The sequence below is a fragment of the Passer domesticus genome, chromosome 4 (assembly GCF_036417665.1).
Source record: "Passer domesticus isolate bPasDom1 chromosome 4, bPasDom1.hap1, whole genome shotgun sequence".
Classification (NCBI taxonomy): Eukaryota; Metazoa; Chordata; class Aves; order Passeriformes; family Passeridae; genus Passer; species Passer domesticus.
The window spans coordinates 55682047-55697521 of NC_087477.1; the positions used below are offsets into that span (position 1 = coordinate 55682047).

At 39.3% G+C, this 15475-nt stretch overlaps 1 protein-coding gene across 3 annotated transcripts in view; it reads left to right on the forward strand.

Annotated features, from left to right (window-relative positions):
* The window catches only part of SGCZ (sarcoglycan zeta), a 395468-nt gene that overhangs the window by 2152 nt on the left and 377841 nt on the right, over positions 1-15475 (forward strand). The window contains exon 1 of one of the 3 annotated variants that reach the window (XM_064418068.1): positions 185-970. The exons of 1 other annotated variant lie outside the window; for it this stretch is intronic. In XM_064418068.1, the coding sequence (XP_064274138.1) occupies positions 697-970 (274 nt within the window). In that variant the 5' untranslated portion in view covers positions 185-696. Of the gene's footprint in view, positions 1-184; positions 971-15475 lie in introns of those variants that run through there. One more of the 3 variants, XM_064418071.1, reaches the window with a different exon arrangement.

Genomic DNA, 15475 nt, shown 5'->3' on the forward strand with positions numbered 1-15475 from the left:
TATAAACCAGATCTGAAAAGTACTAAAAAAATATATATTCCAACCCCCCCGCGCCCCCCCCCAGTCTTGCTCGGAACTCCTACTAATCTCCCCAGGGAAAGGCACCCCAGGATTGCAGCGCTGTTTGAGTATTTGAGGTGACGGAAGCGCAGGAGAGGAAAGCCCATGGAACGATTTGCTTGGGAACCGCTGATCCTCACAGCGCTTCCAGGGCTTCCCCGCCGCGAACGCTGCCTGCCTGGGCTGCCCGGGCGTCCTCTCCCTGCTGCCTCAGCCTTCACAGACAGCTGTGAATGCTGCGAGTGATTCACAGACAGCTGTGAATCGGACGAGTATTCCGATTAAGCGGGCGAAAAGTTTTATTGTACTGGATTGTTTTTAAGGGGTCTTTAAAGAAAATATGTGTATGCTACAAGAGGGCAGCACTTCGCAGGAATTGTCCGTAAAGCCTGAGGCATGTTCCGCTGTAAGCAGAGCATCCAGCCGAGGCTGAAGAGCAGGGAGTTTCCAGTTATCCCGTAGTTATCTGCGCTGCAGTTACGACGCGTGTTGCAGGGTGTACAGGCTGAGCGACCTTGAGCAAGGAAGCATCGGCACTCCTCCGCTCAAAAGGATGAGAAACGCTTCGAAAGGAGGCATTTCTGCAGATGCTTGTTAGGGTCTGGGCAGCTCTCTGGGACCAGCCGCTCTGGCACGATGCACTTCCCGGCTTTCCCGGGTGTTTTATTGAGGCGCGGCCGCCGGGAGAGCTCCCAGGCGCCGGCAGGGCGCCGCCGGAGCGGGAGGCGGCCCGTGCGGCCGGCAGGGGGTGGTGCGGGCCCGGCCGCCAGCCCCGCGCCGCTGGGAGGGAGCGGCTCCCGCCGGCAGCAGTGGGCGTGCCGAGCCGCGGGGAGCAGCGGCTCTGCACCGCCCTCCGGGAAACTGGGCTTTCCTCTCAGTGCCGGCCACGCTCCAGCAGCAGGAATACAAGGTGGGGGGTAAAGCTCTTGGCTTTAGGAAGTTCCCAGCTGGTGACCTTGCTGTAATTTGGCACAGTAAAGAGCATCTCCCATTCTGCTCCAAGTCGTGAAAGCTTTCATCAGTTTCTGGGTAGTTTCAGGAGGGGTGAAGTGCTTCACTCCTTATCTCCTGGGCCGAGACAGCTCCTTGCCAGGCCAAAGGGACAGTCAGGGCACGCAGATAGGAGGCAGCCAGAGGTCCTGAGATGCCGAGGGAATTCTCTCCCACACCACGTTGTGTGGAGGGCTCATGTCAAGAATGTGAAATATGGTAGCAGCTTGTTGCAGCAGAGCTTGCCAAGAATTTTGGAAACAGGCTGGACACTCTTCCTTGGTACTGGATTTCCTCCGCTATGACAAATATATGCCAGTAAACATAAAAAAAAAAATTGACAACTTCTCTACCAATAAAAAACAAATGTGTAGTCTGTAAAGCAAATAGTAATAATGGCACTGAAAACATATACTATGTTATATATAAAGCGTCCATACACCTCAAATAATTCAAAATCTCTCTGTTATTTATTGCACTGATTGGAATGAATTCTGAATTATTTATGTTAATAATAGACATTTTGAAAGGTGATTTTGTGAAAAGCTCAACAAGTATAATGTGTGCAGCACCTGCTGATGAAGATAGGTGTGTTTTCCCTTACTAGTCCATGCATGAAACCCTGAAGAAAGTAATCAGTATGGAAAACAGAGACTGCTCTTCCATAGGTTTTGAGCTGTTCTGGTTTTCCTTTGATCTGTTTCATCTCTGTCAGATGCATACAAGAACTTCCCTCTGACTTTTTAACTCACATGCCTGTGGGGTTTTTGTTTTAAAACGAAATAATTCTGTCATAGTTGCATTGTAGTATTGGGTTTAGTGTTGTGAAGGGCTTTCTGTTACCTAATGTATATGCAAGACTTTACCTACATTTTGAACATACACTAAACTGTGTGGTTGTATGAATATGATGAGTTTTATAGGATTCTGTAGTTTGTATATGTATATAAAAGATGATGAATTAACTTATTTTGCATTTAGTGTCTTTAAAACTATGTTTAAAAACTATGTTGTGGCATGTAATTGCTTGAAATTGAACATCATTTGCAAAGAAGAGTTGGGAAGCATTTGTGTTTGCTGGACCCTGTTGACTTGTGATTTGCATTGACATTGGATGGATTATTACAGATTTTGTCCTTCACATTTGCTCATTCAGTTGACATATAATTTCTCTAATATGTATCATGACTGGGACATCATAAAATCTCTTACGTTTGTTTAGCAACCACAATTTGCATATAGTCCTAGAGGGAGATAGTATTCCTTGTAGTGTGTAAACCACTGATACTTCTCTGAAAGAAAGTTGGTATGTAATTGAATGTATGATAACAGTGAGATTATTAATTTGATGGATTAAAAATATCCTGGAAGTCATTTATTACTTGAAGGCACTGGTTCAGTGAGAATTCTTTATTACAATCCCAAAATGTTTGATTAAAAGTGTGCTTAAGTGTCTTGAAATTGCCACTTTCAGTATGCAAAAGAATTAAATACTTTATTTCTGAATCATCTTGTAAATATTAGCTGAATTTTTTTATTCAGCTCATGAGAGAATATTTATAGTCTGTTTACAGTTTTACATTTCCTGGTGATATAAAACTACTGACATAATGTAGCATGAAACTGGTCATGACAGAGGTTTTTGTGATAATAATCTTCCAATGCAATTTATGTAATTTGTAAAATATCTGATAAAGAAATTCAAACAAGGAAACCACAAAATTTTAAGTAAGGGGTACTTTTATGGTCTTAAACATGTAAATCACTTCAGTATTTAATTTAACAGGAGAACTAATATCCTGAGGAGTTCTGTAATTTTTATTATTTATTTATGTTTTAAAAGAAGGAGCCGGGGAAGTTAATGTGCTTGGTGTGGTGTGGGAGGACTTTTGATGAGTTTAGGTAGGTGGTTTTATTTCTGTTTAAAGTCAGTCACTCCATAATAGAAAGTGTAGTATTCTATAACACTCAACAGCCTCTTATGAAAGTCTGTTTCATTCATTAAAGTCTTCTGCTTGGGACATGGACATCTTAGTGTGGATATTAAGGGATTTGTCTTTTTAATGCAAAACCTTTTCTCTTGTATCCTTCTTTAGTATGTCCCTCCAAGAAACCTTCATGGTTTACTAGGGTCCCCTCAGCAATACTCAATAAAGACAATTAACCTTTGCATTCACAGTCAAAGCATTCATCCTTTAAACCATTCTTCATGGAAGGTCAAGCTGAAATGGTTTAAAGTAATATACATGCAAATTTCTTTTCTCTGTGTTCCTGTTGTGGGATTTCTTCTCCATCTCTCAATATGTATAAAGACTAGAAGTAGTTCAGGAAACTGGAGAGAATTCTATGCATAAAATATAGTTGTTCAGCAGACATAGAAAAAAGGTCAAGACAATGGCAGTGCTCTCGCTATACACTTTAGAAATCATTCCTGTACTCTCACTGCAGACAATCCGTGTAATCTGTGACCGAGCTTTTTGACATTGTACATTACAGCTTTGCTAAGCTCAACATTCTTTAAAAGGAAAGTACATCAAAATCTGAATGCTTGGGTAAAGGGAAAAAATGACTTTTTCTTCCTTTTTTTTCTCATGGTTTTGGGAAAAATATTGTGTTTTCCTCTGTATTTTGCACTTAAAAAATAGATGAAAGAGATTTACATAAAGGTTAGCAATGCATTCTTTCTTCCTGAGCTGGAAGAGGTTACTCCGTGATGCTACTGTAAGTTTCTATAGGTCTAAATTTGGAGATTTTCTATGGGTAAGATTTGGAGACAATATATAACTCATTCTAGAGCCTTTCAAAGCTAAATCTGTAATGTGAAGACACATTTGTGAGTCCCAGTCATGCTTTTGTACTATGTTCCTTAACCTTTTGGAGGTTTTCCCATCTTCCTGATAAGGCCAGGAGTAAGATTGCTTTACTTAAAGTGTTATAGCAAAAATGTTACAAGAGACATTTCCTGTGAAATCATTTCACCTTGTAGTATTTTATATAAATTTTGTAAATCCATATCTAACATAGTTGTTCTATGTCCTCTAAAGATACAGCATTCCAAAGGACAAAGATAAGGATTCAAATAATAGTAATACAAAAGGCAGTCTGGGTTACGAATAGACACTTTTCTTATTTTGACATGGAAGTTCCCCATAGGGAAAGTACTGTCATTTTCTTCTCTCCTTCAAAGAAAGCTGGAGAACACGGCTTAGATACTGTACTGTTTCCTTTATTTTGAAACACTTTGTACATTTAAAGAGCTTACAGAAATGTTCTTAACGCCCTGTTGTACTTTTGACTGCAGCCATGTATAATGCATTGTAAAGCCAGAATTACTTAGTCCAAGAAGGAGACACATTTATCTACTAAGCCATCTGATCCTTTGCTAATTCTTAGATATTACAGGTTAACTCTTTGATCCACAACAAAACCCTTCTTTGTGAAGAAAGGTGTTGTGAGGTTGCTATCCATGTGCACTGGGTTTTGTTCCTTGTCACAAGAAGGAATGACTGTTGGCTAAGCCACAACAGTGAGAGACACAAAATGTGAGGCTTTATTCTCAGCAGTATTACTGCAGCTAATCACACAAGGCCAGATTTACAGAGGTACTGAGTAAATCAAAGCAAGCTTCTGGTGTTCAGCAACTTTAATAAAAAAAAAGTGTTCTTCCTGTACCTATCTTATTATACCTCTAGCTAACACATTAAGGAGGATTGTGTGATAGAAACTCTGTGTATTTGCAGTTGAAAAGTAATAAATGAGGACAGAGTGTATTTTTCTGCAGTTTAAAATTATTGAATCACTGCAGTTACATCAGCAGAAGCACATCAGTGATATGCCTAAAAATTGGTGCTATAAGCAGTAGAAAGTCTCAGCCATAAAAATCTGGCCTTCAGCCATATATCTCTGTTTTAGCAGTTCTATTCAGTCCATGTGGGCAGCATGGCCTGGAATTTATAGGTTCTACATTCCTGCTCCTACAACTCTTGAACAAATTATGTTAGTAAACAGATGCTGCTTCTACTGAAAAATCACATCCCTTCAAGTTTGTATTAAGGTAATAGTATACATTTAATGGTAGCACATAGGTTGAAAACAGAATTAATTTTAATTTGTGCTTTCTAAATGTATTGTTCTTTGTACCATTTTCAGGGTGGAGAGTACAAATTGTTGGATCAGATCCACAAAGGCATTTTTGTTATTTTCACTCTTCAGGATGGGGATTGGTGGTACTTCAGCTTCTCAGTTGTGTAGGTCATCTGCTACACAAAATTGTTCATTAGTTATTTTGCATGGGATTCAAGAAAGGGGGAAAACTTCCTCACTTCCTATTGAACACAAGCAGTGCAATTGCCCAGGTATGCTGGGACCTGTAGTTGAGAAAGTAATGCTGTAAGCCACTGAAATTACAGAAAGCATTCTTTCCATATGAAGTTAATTAGTAATACTGAATTTTATTATTTCTAGTTAAAGCTAGTCCACATGCATAAAGCACTCCGTAAAGCTCTGCCCTTTAAGCGAAGACATGTAAATGAACTGTGTTGAGGAAGGTTTCATGATTGCTCAGCTTGGACTTCCATATAACAGATTTCCAGTATATGTGAAACAAACCAAAAGTGAAGAATCAATAGAACCTTTGCTTCCTTTATAAGCTAGTAACTTTCTGAACATAGATCAACAGATGGCAAAGGCTGAAAGGTAGTCTAAAACTTCATGAGCTACCTATAATAAAGGGGAAGAGAGCTAGTTGAATTAAGCCTCAGAATCTGGGTTTTAAATCACTTTCAATTTAAAGCCTTATATTGGAAAAGTTGTTAAACCTGAACTCAGAAAGGTGCTTAGCTGCCACATGTCCAGCCTGCCTGCTCTATCCTGAGGGGGTCAGGGCTGGGCAGCCCCCTCTCCACTCTGTCTTTCCTAATTGCACTTGAGGCTTGGCCAAGACTTGATTTGGTTGTAGGTAGCTTTGGAAGTAGTCAGGCTATTACTAGGTTCACTAGGAGAGTTCCAAGTCCTGTTTTCCAGGAACATTCATTATTTCCCTTGGGAACTGCTGCAGGGAAGGTGCCTGCAGTGCAACAGAGACTCTGTGCTGTAAAGGAATCCACAGAGACCCCACTTCACCCACAAGACATGAAGCACTGCAGTTTTTCTGGTCGTGCTGCTTAGGCAGATCACACTAATAGTGCATTTGTTTGCATATTTACCATCTGGACTAATAGGAGTATTTTATGATTTATCCTGCTTTAGGGCCATTTATATCCATCCCCCAGATATACTGAGTTCTCCTGGGGACCCCAATGAGGGTGCTCAAAGGTGATTTCTTTGCAAACCTGAGTTTAGCACACAAGAGTGACTGCAATGGCTTTCACACAGGTACCTGTGTCTTCCTTTTAATGTGATTTTTTTTTTTTACTATTAGCGTAAACTACATATATCTTAAACAATAAAAAGAGACTGTAACTCTGCTTGAAGGGGTTGTTTCTGTTTTGAAGATTGACCCAGTTTTCTGTATTCAAAGTGATTGTGTGGTCATCACAGTCCTATGGAACTTTTAAGGACGCATTCCATACAGAAAATTTTGACGAGGCTTCAGGAGATACATAAGATTCAATCTGTGCTTTTTTTTTTTTTGTCAATTTGTCTTCACTAATTCAGGAGTTCCCCTGCTGAGCAGGCTGGCTGTTGTAAATCCCATTCACCACATAATATATGTGTGAGGAAGGAAGTTGAATAATCTATGTTTCAATAAATAGCAGAGAAAATTTTAGAATGCATTACAAACAGACTGTAAGTTTTTCCCAAGAAGATTACTTAGCCTTAAAGCTGAAACACATGGCATAATTTATTACTATAAATAGTTTGAGAATTAGCTCTGAATAAGTACAAACTAAGAGACACTCCCTATAAAAATCCATTCCTCCAAAATGACACAAAATCTTAATCCTCTCAGAAGTTTAGAACAGTTCAGACAAAAAAAAAAACCACCCCAAAAAAAAAGAAAAAAGAAAAAAAAAGATTGGGATCAAGATCCATCTATGTTTTTTTTTTTTTTTAGCTTGAGTCATCATCAACAGATGGTAAAAAATTCTGCGGAAATCACTCAGCTGAGTTATTCCAGTTTATGGTGTTCCCAAGGCATTTACCCTTAGTCCTAAACTCTAATACTCTTTGTCACAACCTCAGTTCCCTCTGAAGGTTCTGACAAGTGCCAGCACACAGGCTTGTGTGTAATTATGCATTTTGATACAGCTTGGTAATAATTGTCTTCCCTTTTATTTCTTCTGAAACAACAGGATCTAGTCCTAGCACATGACTGCCTAGCTGTGTCAAGCTTTATAGGTTGTTGCAGAAATAGCTGGCAACAAGCTGGTATTGACTGTCACTTCCTGTAGGACTTGAGTTGACATCTACTATTTCAGATACACATCAGTTTAGAAATATTCTATGTGCCATTTCCCAATGATTTCTGCAGTTCCTGAGCAGACGTGAGATGAATGCAAAAACTGTCCATCGTATAGACTCATGTTCCTACTTAATCTTCACGTAGAGAAAATTATTCTTCTATTTCATCAATGTTTTATTAGATTTTCCTGAAAAAGCTGGCAGAAGAATATAATTCTTTAGAGACTAACAAGTTACTTAGAGCTTGCTGTTTCCCCAATACAGACACTGACATTGTCATTTCTGTAAGTATATCAGGAGAGGGAGTTACTATTTTTAGAATTGATCTCATACGTTTCTTGATTTCTCCCCCAGCTCACTAGGTGCAAGTGAATATGTGATTGCAAAATGATCTGTTTGTTCAGAAGAGACCTCTGTCTGGTTAAGCTCCCTGTTTTGTTCATTATTATTGTAGATGAGGTAGATAACATTTACTGTTCATGCAATTATGTCATCTCAGTCTAGTGAGACCACTTTCATTATTGCTTAATGAAATTATGAGATTGTGAGTAGTGTCTGTGTCTCATGATAGAATCTCCATCATACTGCTGACAGACTTAAATCACAAGGCACTCTTTGCTGAGGTCCTGCCTATCCTGTTGAACTCAGACTTTTGCAAGCCTTGATCAATCAATGAATGTACCTAGTAGGCAGAAAATTGCAGCATGATGAGCAGAGCAGAGAGGGAGCACTAGGGGAGCTGTGCTGAAGCTTATCACTTGATATGTCAAGAGTTATAGATTATATTGAGTAAAATTTATTTTGGTTGTGGGTCTATGCTGCTGCATCAGACTACAATGCTATTATTTTGTAATAGACATGCAGAGCTTGCCAATGCAGTTTTAGAACAGCCAAGTAGAATGTAAAGATTTGAAGGTGAAAGGGAAGGATGAGGGGTGCAATAACAAATGACAGCACAGTGATGGAGTGCTGAGGTGCTGACAAATTGAATCAAAAGGGCTGTGTGGCTCTCTGCAACGTTGCTGAGACCTCATGGACATATCTTAATTATTCACACATTATTACTATATTTTGAAATTTCTAATTCAAAGCAGAACCTTGTGTTCTGTGCTAATACTACTATTCAGTAAGTAATGTGTCTGTGGCATATACAACATTTAAAGCATGTGGGGAAAAAAAGAGTGAAATTTATTTGTTGAGGTGCTAGAAAAATCAAACTACTTACTCAGGTGCAGAGGAGGTGCTTGGGCCAGAAAAAATCTCAGAACCTATGAAAGCAGATGAAATAACTGTCCCAGTGGAATGTTACAACTGAATTGGTATGCAAAATGTTTTATGGTTTATTTGCAGTTGACAAGGCATCTTTGAGCATGGACTCATTTACATTTTAAATTATGGATTTCTTTAGTAATTGATAACAATGCCAAAATACCCTGTAGCATTGATACACACTTAATGCATCTTGTGACTCCTCCCAGATAAAGCCAGTAGCATGAAGAAGGAAACAGGAGAGATAACAAGATGCCAATCTACTGGAAGAAGCCAATAGCACCATGTGAGCCCAATGAAGGTGCCTTCCATTGTCTTACCAAAGTCAGTTTGACATAGTTTGGCCTGCCAGCCAGTTGCACAGATTGACCGTGCAATTTTTCTAGCAGAAATAAAGTGCCATACATTTTCATTTTAGGGGTCCCAAACACTTTCAAACAAAACCCAAAATAAAATACAACTGTCTCAGGAGTTGTGCAGACGTACTAAGCTCTGTTGGGGGGCTGGCAGTGGCAGCTGGTAGCTGGAGCATCTTGAGTTGGATCATCCCTCATAAAGCAGAATGGTTGTAACAGTGTTAGGTGCCTATTCTGTGTGTGATATTTTCCAGACTTGTGTATGTAGATTTGCCGCTACTGATATTATTCCAAAATGTGGCCCAAGAATCAAGAACCATTAATTCCCAAGAATGTGGCCCTCATGCCATCATGAGGGCAGATGTTTGGATCACAGTACACAAAGTGCCTGCTTGCTGCAGATGGTTATGATGGCAGTTACAGCTCTTGCTTTTATTATTTGCCTTAATTTTTTTTTCTGATCTTATAAACTGAAAATAAATTGTGAAATATTCACTATGAAAATACTGTTTTCTACATAAGGAAGTTTAATACTTATTTCCAGTTCAAATAAACCCCACGTCCCCTTACCTTGCAATGCTTTGGTGCTCACTCACACCTATTTTTACTGCAGTAACATAAAAATAATTGGTTTTTTTGCTAAATGATTATCTGAAACAGATTTAAATGTAACCCTAGAGCATAAAACGTGAAACAAAAAACACAGTCAAACTTTTAAACCAATCAATTTTATTCTGAACACAGCAATTGCTTCTGCTGACAGCAGGAGTAAAGTTTACAGCTGTTGGAAACTCATAAAAAGTCAGATGTGTTTCTGTAAAATGCCTTGTCAACTGCAAGCCAACCGGACCACACATTTCAAGAACCAAACATCTCCTTATTTTAGTGTCTGTAAGGTTTGTGTTCTAAACACCTGCTCAGAAGTAGTTAGAACAATGTGAATTGAACAAAGAAAAGGAAATGCCATATTCCTAAATAACAAAAAAATCCTACTTATTGACCTTCTGAAGTGCCTCAACCAGAATACACAGGATTCAGTTCTTTATGTCATGGGGAGCCAAGGCCTGCCTATATCCAATGTTGAACTAAGATTAATATGGATGCCTTTGTAATTATTGCATCTGAGTAAAACTAATCCTTATATCAATGCAAGTTATATCACAATTAAATCTTAATGACAGATACAATCCCAGCTTTTTATTGAAAAAAAAACCATTCTATGACCTTTCAAGGGAGTTGAAGACCGAAGAAGGAATAATTATTTGTCTACTTAATTTGTTCTATTTGAATCTAGAACCAATTAGAATAAGTAATGTTTTAAAAATCTACCTTTAAAAACATACCTTTTAAAAGAAAGGTAAAATTGTGATGCATCCCTCATGCAACAGTCTATATCCCTATCAGTTTGATGGGTAGTTTGCTTCTATGGCACCTTCTGAAAAGACAAAACAAATGAAAACCTCAAACCTGTAAACTTTCACAGTCCAGGGCGAAGGATGAAATGGTAGTGCTGTTTACTGGAATAAATCAGGTGCTACTAACAAAATTTCAATACCAAAGGTTAATATCATCATCAGTAGTTCTTGAAAGAGACTTGGCTGCCTAAAGGCAACCTAATTTTAAACACTGAGACAAGTCAATCAGTACACACCTAAAATATGCATTGAGGGATGCAGTTTGCATACATTAGAGGCTAGCTTTTTCTTTCTGACCTATGAGATCTTGAATTCTTTTGTTTGCTTATTGAGGAATGTTGGCCCAGGTGCATTACTTTGTAGGGTATGGGTGTGCTTCTTGGTGGTTACTGGGTAGAGACAGACTTTCCAGGGGAAGTCTAAGAAATAGCCTTCTACTGAACATTCTGTGCTTTCTGTCCTAGTGTTAAAACATCTTTCTCACAAGACTGTGTGTCTGGGGATAGGGGGATGTTGATGATCTGGAAATGCAAATGTCAGCTTGGCCAATGTTCATTGACTGCTGCCTGAGAGGTTAAGAGGCGGGCCTATTTCCCATATTTACAATTTGCAGCACCAGAACTGATAGCCTGTAGCATTTTAAGTGGCTAAGGGCACAGTGGAAAGCACAGTGCTTTTGGGAACACTATCCTGGATCATGACTAAATGGATGTTTCTGATTTTGACCAAATGGCAACAATTTTGGCAAGGCTGTATCAAAGACAAAAAAAAAATCCATGGAATTTAGACTTTTTTTTTAATATCTTTTATGAGCTCCATGTATATTTTTGTGTTTCATGGTGCAGGTAGGAACCCATTTTCACGTGACACTCTTTGTTACACCTTGTGCTTTGAATATGCTCTGATTAGATTTATTATGTAAATATCCACGTAGGATGGTAGAAAAGGATTTGTTCATGATCACATTCATGAGGGTGAATTACAAAAAGTATTATTTTCTTGCCATCTATTTTGACTGTCAACCTCAGCAAGAAAATAACTTGTCCTTTTAAGTCATATGGAAGGATATAATTTATGGATGATAGTATACTTACCCATTGACTCCTGGAAAGAAATACAGTAACCTGATTTTAGATGTGATTTAGAGCATAATGAATACAGGGAAATTACAGCTTATGAAGGGCATTGGTCTCTAAACTTTTCTGAACAGTTGTTTTGAAAGGTTGTCACTAGCTAGTCCAAATAATTCATACTGCAGCAAAATAACAATGGAAAAAAAAAAGTTGGTGACAAAATACCATATCAAAGAATCATAGATTAGTTTGGATTTTAAAGGGCCCTTTTAAAGTCATCTAGTCCAAGCCCTCTGCAAAGAACAAGAGTATCTTCAACTGGACTAGACTGTTCTGGGCCCTATTGAAACTGACCTTGATTGTTTCCAGGCATGGGGCAACTAGCACCTCTCTGGACAATCTGTCCCAGTGTTTCACCAATCTCTTTGTAAAAGACTTTTCCTCATATCTAATCTGAATCTTTATCACTTATCTATCCTTCTTATAAGCCCCCTTCAAATACTGAAAGTTGACAATAAGGTTTTTCCAGAGCCTTCTCTTCTCCAGGCTGAAAAAACCCAGCTGTTTCAGCCTGTCCTCATCAGAGAGGTGCTCCAGCCCTTTGATCATTTTCATGACCTGCTCCAGCATGTCTGTGGCCTTCCTGTGCCAAAGGATGCAGATCTGGATGCAGCGCTCCAGGTGGGATCTCCTGAGAGGGCAGTAAAGGCCCTGCTGGCCATGCTGCAGGATGCAGCCCAGGATGCTGTTGGTACTCTGGGCTGGAAGCACACATGGCCAGTCATATCCATGAGATGCCTGTTGTAGGTCTTCCTCCAGTTCTTTCATCTGTGTAAACACACACCTGTGTCTCTTCCTGAAGAAGCAGTATGGGATAGGCAGACTCATCTGAGGTGATCATCAGGTGGGACATGACTCAGCTGTGAAAGAGGTTACAGTAAAGAGATGCACCCCTGAGTCAGGGACTGCCTTGCCTGCTTTCTGCCTAAGTCCCTCCACCACTGAGGTTTCTTAGGTACAGAAATTGATTGTAAAATTAATATATTGCATCACGTTGTTAAGAAGTGTAAAATGTGCTTCTGGGAAAGACTTCTGCTTCCTCTCTTCTCTAAAAAGGCAAGATCTGCTTGAGACATTTGCTTTATCGGCACAGTTAAAGGGATAGCATGTTCTGTTTTCCAAATACATAAGCGGGAAAATAACTTATCTTCAGTGGCTTGCAGTTGGTATGGATAAAGAGGACAAAACATAATTAGTATACTACAGGGTTTTGATTCTGTTTATTTTTATTTTCCATTGCTTTTTTTTTACCTTACTTTTTCTGATTTAGCTTTGTGCCCCTTCAGTACTTTCCTGAAAAACTCCCTTAAATAAAAGATTTTGGCTGGGCAGTCTGATGATTTAAGGTGCTATATTAGCTGAACCAAAGCCATTATTCTCTTTGAATTAAGTCCTCTTCTAAGTAGTGTCTGTATTAAAAAGTGTCTATATGTACATATATGGCCATATGAGTGTACAGCTTTTATAGGACTGTATTTTCCATTTACTCTCAAGTTTTAAAACTTTTTGCCAACGGTGCTGTAAGAGGTGTGCTATTGTAGTTATAGACTCTCTTGGTTTGTATCTGATTTCATAAGCACTCATCAGAACAGTCTCATTAATTTCAGTAAAAAGAGGTGAGATTTGCTGAGATTTTCAAGACTGAAAAAGTTGTGCACTGTATCGTGATATATGGTATATTTTTAATAGAAGAAATAGTCACAGAAACAGGTGGGAAAAAATTTCCTATGTTATGATTGGTCAGATTGTTACCAGATTTGTGCTCATGGACCTTGTTGCTGTCTAGAGGCTTTCTTATATACTCCCTCACTGATGGCAGCAGAAGTTCAGCCAACTCATAGAACCAGGGCAGTGTGTGGGTCTAATTACTGCAGCACTGTGTGTTGCAGCACAAGGGGTATTTTGTAGCTCAGAGGAAAACAACAAAGGCAGTAGACATCAAAATTCAAAGGTCTTGAAAATAATGGGCAAGGGTGCCTCAGGTTTTAGTAACTGCTGGTGCCAATAATCACAGTGAGCATATTTTGATTTAATCTTTTCTCAGCCAGTATCTTCCTGAAGAGGCAGGGGGCTTGGTTACCAACCCACCTCCTGCTCTGCAGTGTGCTAGGGACAGACTGACCCATGCTCCAGGGGAGGTGTTGGAGGGCAGTCCTGGCTCTGCTGCAGCCACCTCTCCCTGTACTGCAGTGCCAGTGTTTCTTCAGCTGCCTGTGCTAGGAGACACTTCTCTTCTACCTTGTAAAAGAAAAAGTAGCTCTGCTGAAAAGACAGTGAGATTTCAGGCCATATTAGCTTCCCTTATGATATTTGTAAAGAAAGGCAGTCCCTGTTGCTGCATTTCATTTGGCTTGAATCCCACGAAGCATTTTCTTTCTCAGAAGACTAAGCTTCAGCTCAGCTTCAACTTGGAAGATCAAGCCCAGGCATATTATTTTACACCTCGTAAGTAGTTTTAGTGGATGTAAGAAAATGTAGGCTAGCTATCAAAATAAGGGGCAGTGTTACAGCTTTTGCAGCCATGTAATCAAAAATATTCTTTGCTTTTTTGCACTGAGCCACTTGCAGTCTGTAATAGACCGAAAAGAGATTTTATATTTCCTTTCCCCTCCTCAGTTTCCAGCAAGGAAAACAAGTGCTCTGCTTCAGCAAGTGAATCCACCCATGCTTGTGATACACATACAGGCTGTGTGTGAGAATTATACCAATAATTACTGTTTAGAAGTGCTCTGCATGCAGATGCCACAATAGGGCATTGAGAATGCATCACATAGTTATGGGAAACACAATAGGAATCTTTCTGTGAGTGAAATAATTATATTTTAACCACGTTGGAACCAAATAATCTAGCTAGCTCTAAGTCTTTATTCACATGTAAAAAGATCATTTATGCATTGTAATGCACCCTTGTTCAAATAATTGTGCTGGAATATTCTATGAAAGTTTTTGAGCAGCTCTGTAATAGCCATACTGTTGGGTGACAGCAGTATCATTACTAACCTACATAAGTATTTCTAACCATGTGCAAATTAGTCTTTTATTCCATTGTAATGTATCACAGTGTTTTCACCTTCTATGTATTTCAAGAGAAATTATCTTCACTTGAAATGCTTCCTTAGCCCAAGCAGCTCCATGCATAGGTTAGATGATCCTGTGTTGGTGCAGGAGAGAAGACGCTGTTTGCTTTGTACAAGGTCCCACATTTGCAGGAGAGTGCTGGAAAGTCGGGTGGTTTGGAGGAGAGGCTCAACATGGGGAGGATTGCTGCTCGAGGTCCGTTTGTCTGGAGAGGCACAGTGCTGGGTAAGGCAACCACAGGCAGCTCTTAAATATCTCTTGCCCATTTGAAATACTTTTAATGATGTATTTCTAATGAAAAACCTTTTTTAGCAAAGGTTCTTAAAAGCTTTAAGCATAAAAATCCTCTCATAAGCAGTAACTGAATAAAAGAGAGGACGTGTTCTTCTCCAGGAATGGAATTATCCATCCAATATAATAATATTTAGGGAAATACTTATCCTGTCTTTATATGGTGTCTCCAAGTATCCTCCTACAATGACCCATTATTTGATCTGCTGCAGCTGTTCTTGTGGTCATAAATAAACAAACAACATTGCTTCTAGGGCCTGCATGAGTATCTTGAAACAGTAACATCATCAAAAATACCCCCCCCCCCCCCAGTGAAAATCTGAATAAGCTGGGCCTGTTTAATTTAACAAACAAACAAAGGAGACTTGACAGAATGCAGGGCAACTTCAGCATATTAAAGGACTTCCTTGTAGTGGAGAAGGAAATAATAATAGATGCACAGGGCATGTGCATATCCCCATCAGGGAAACAAATTTATAAT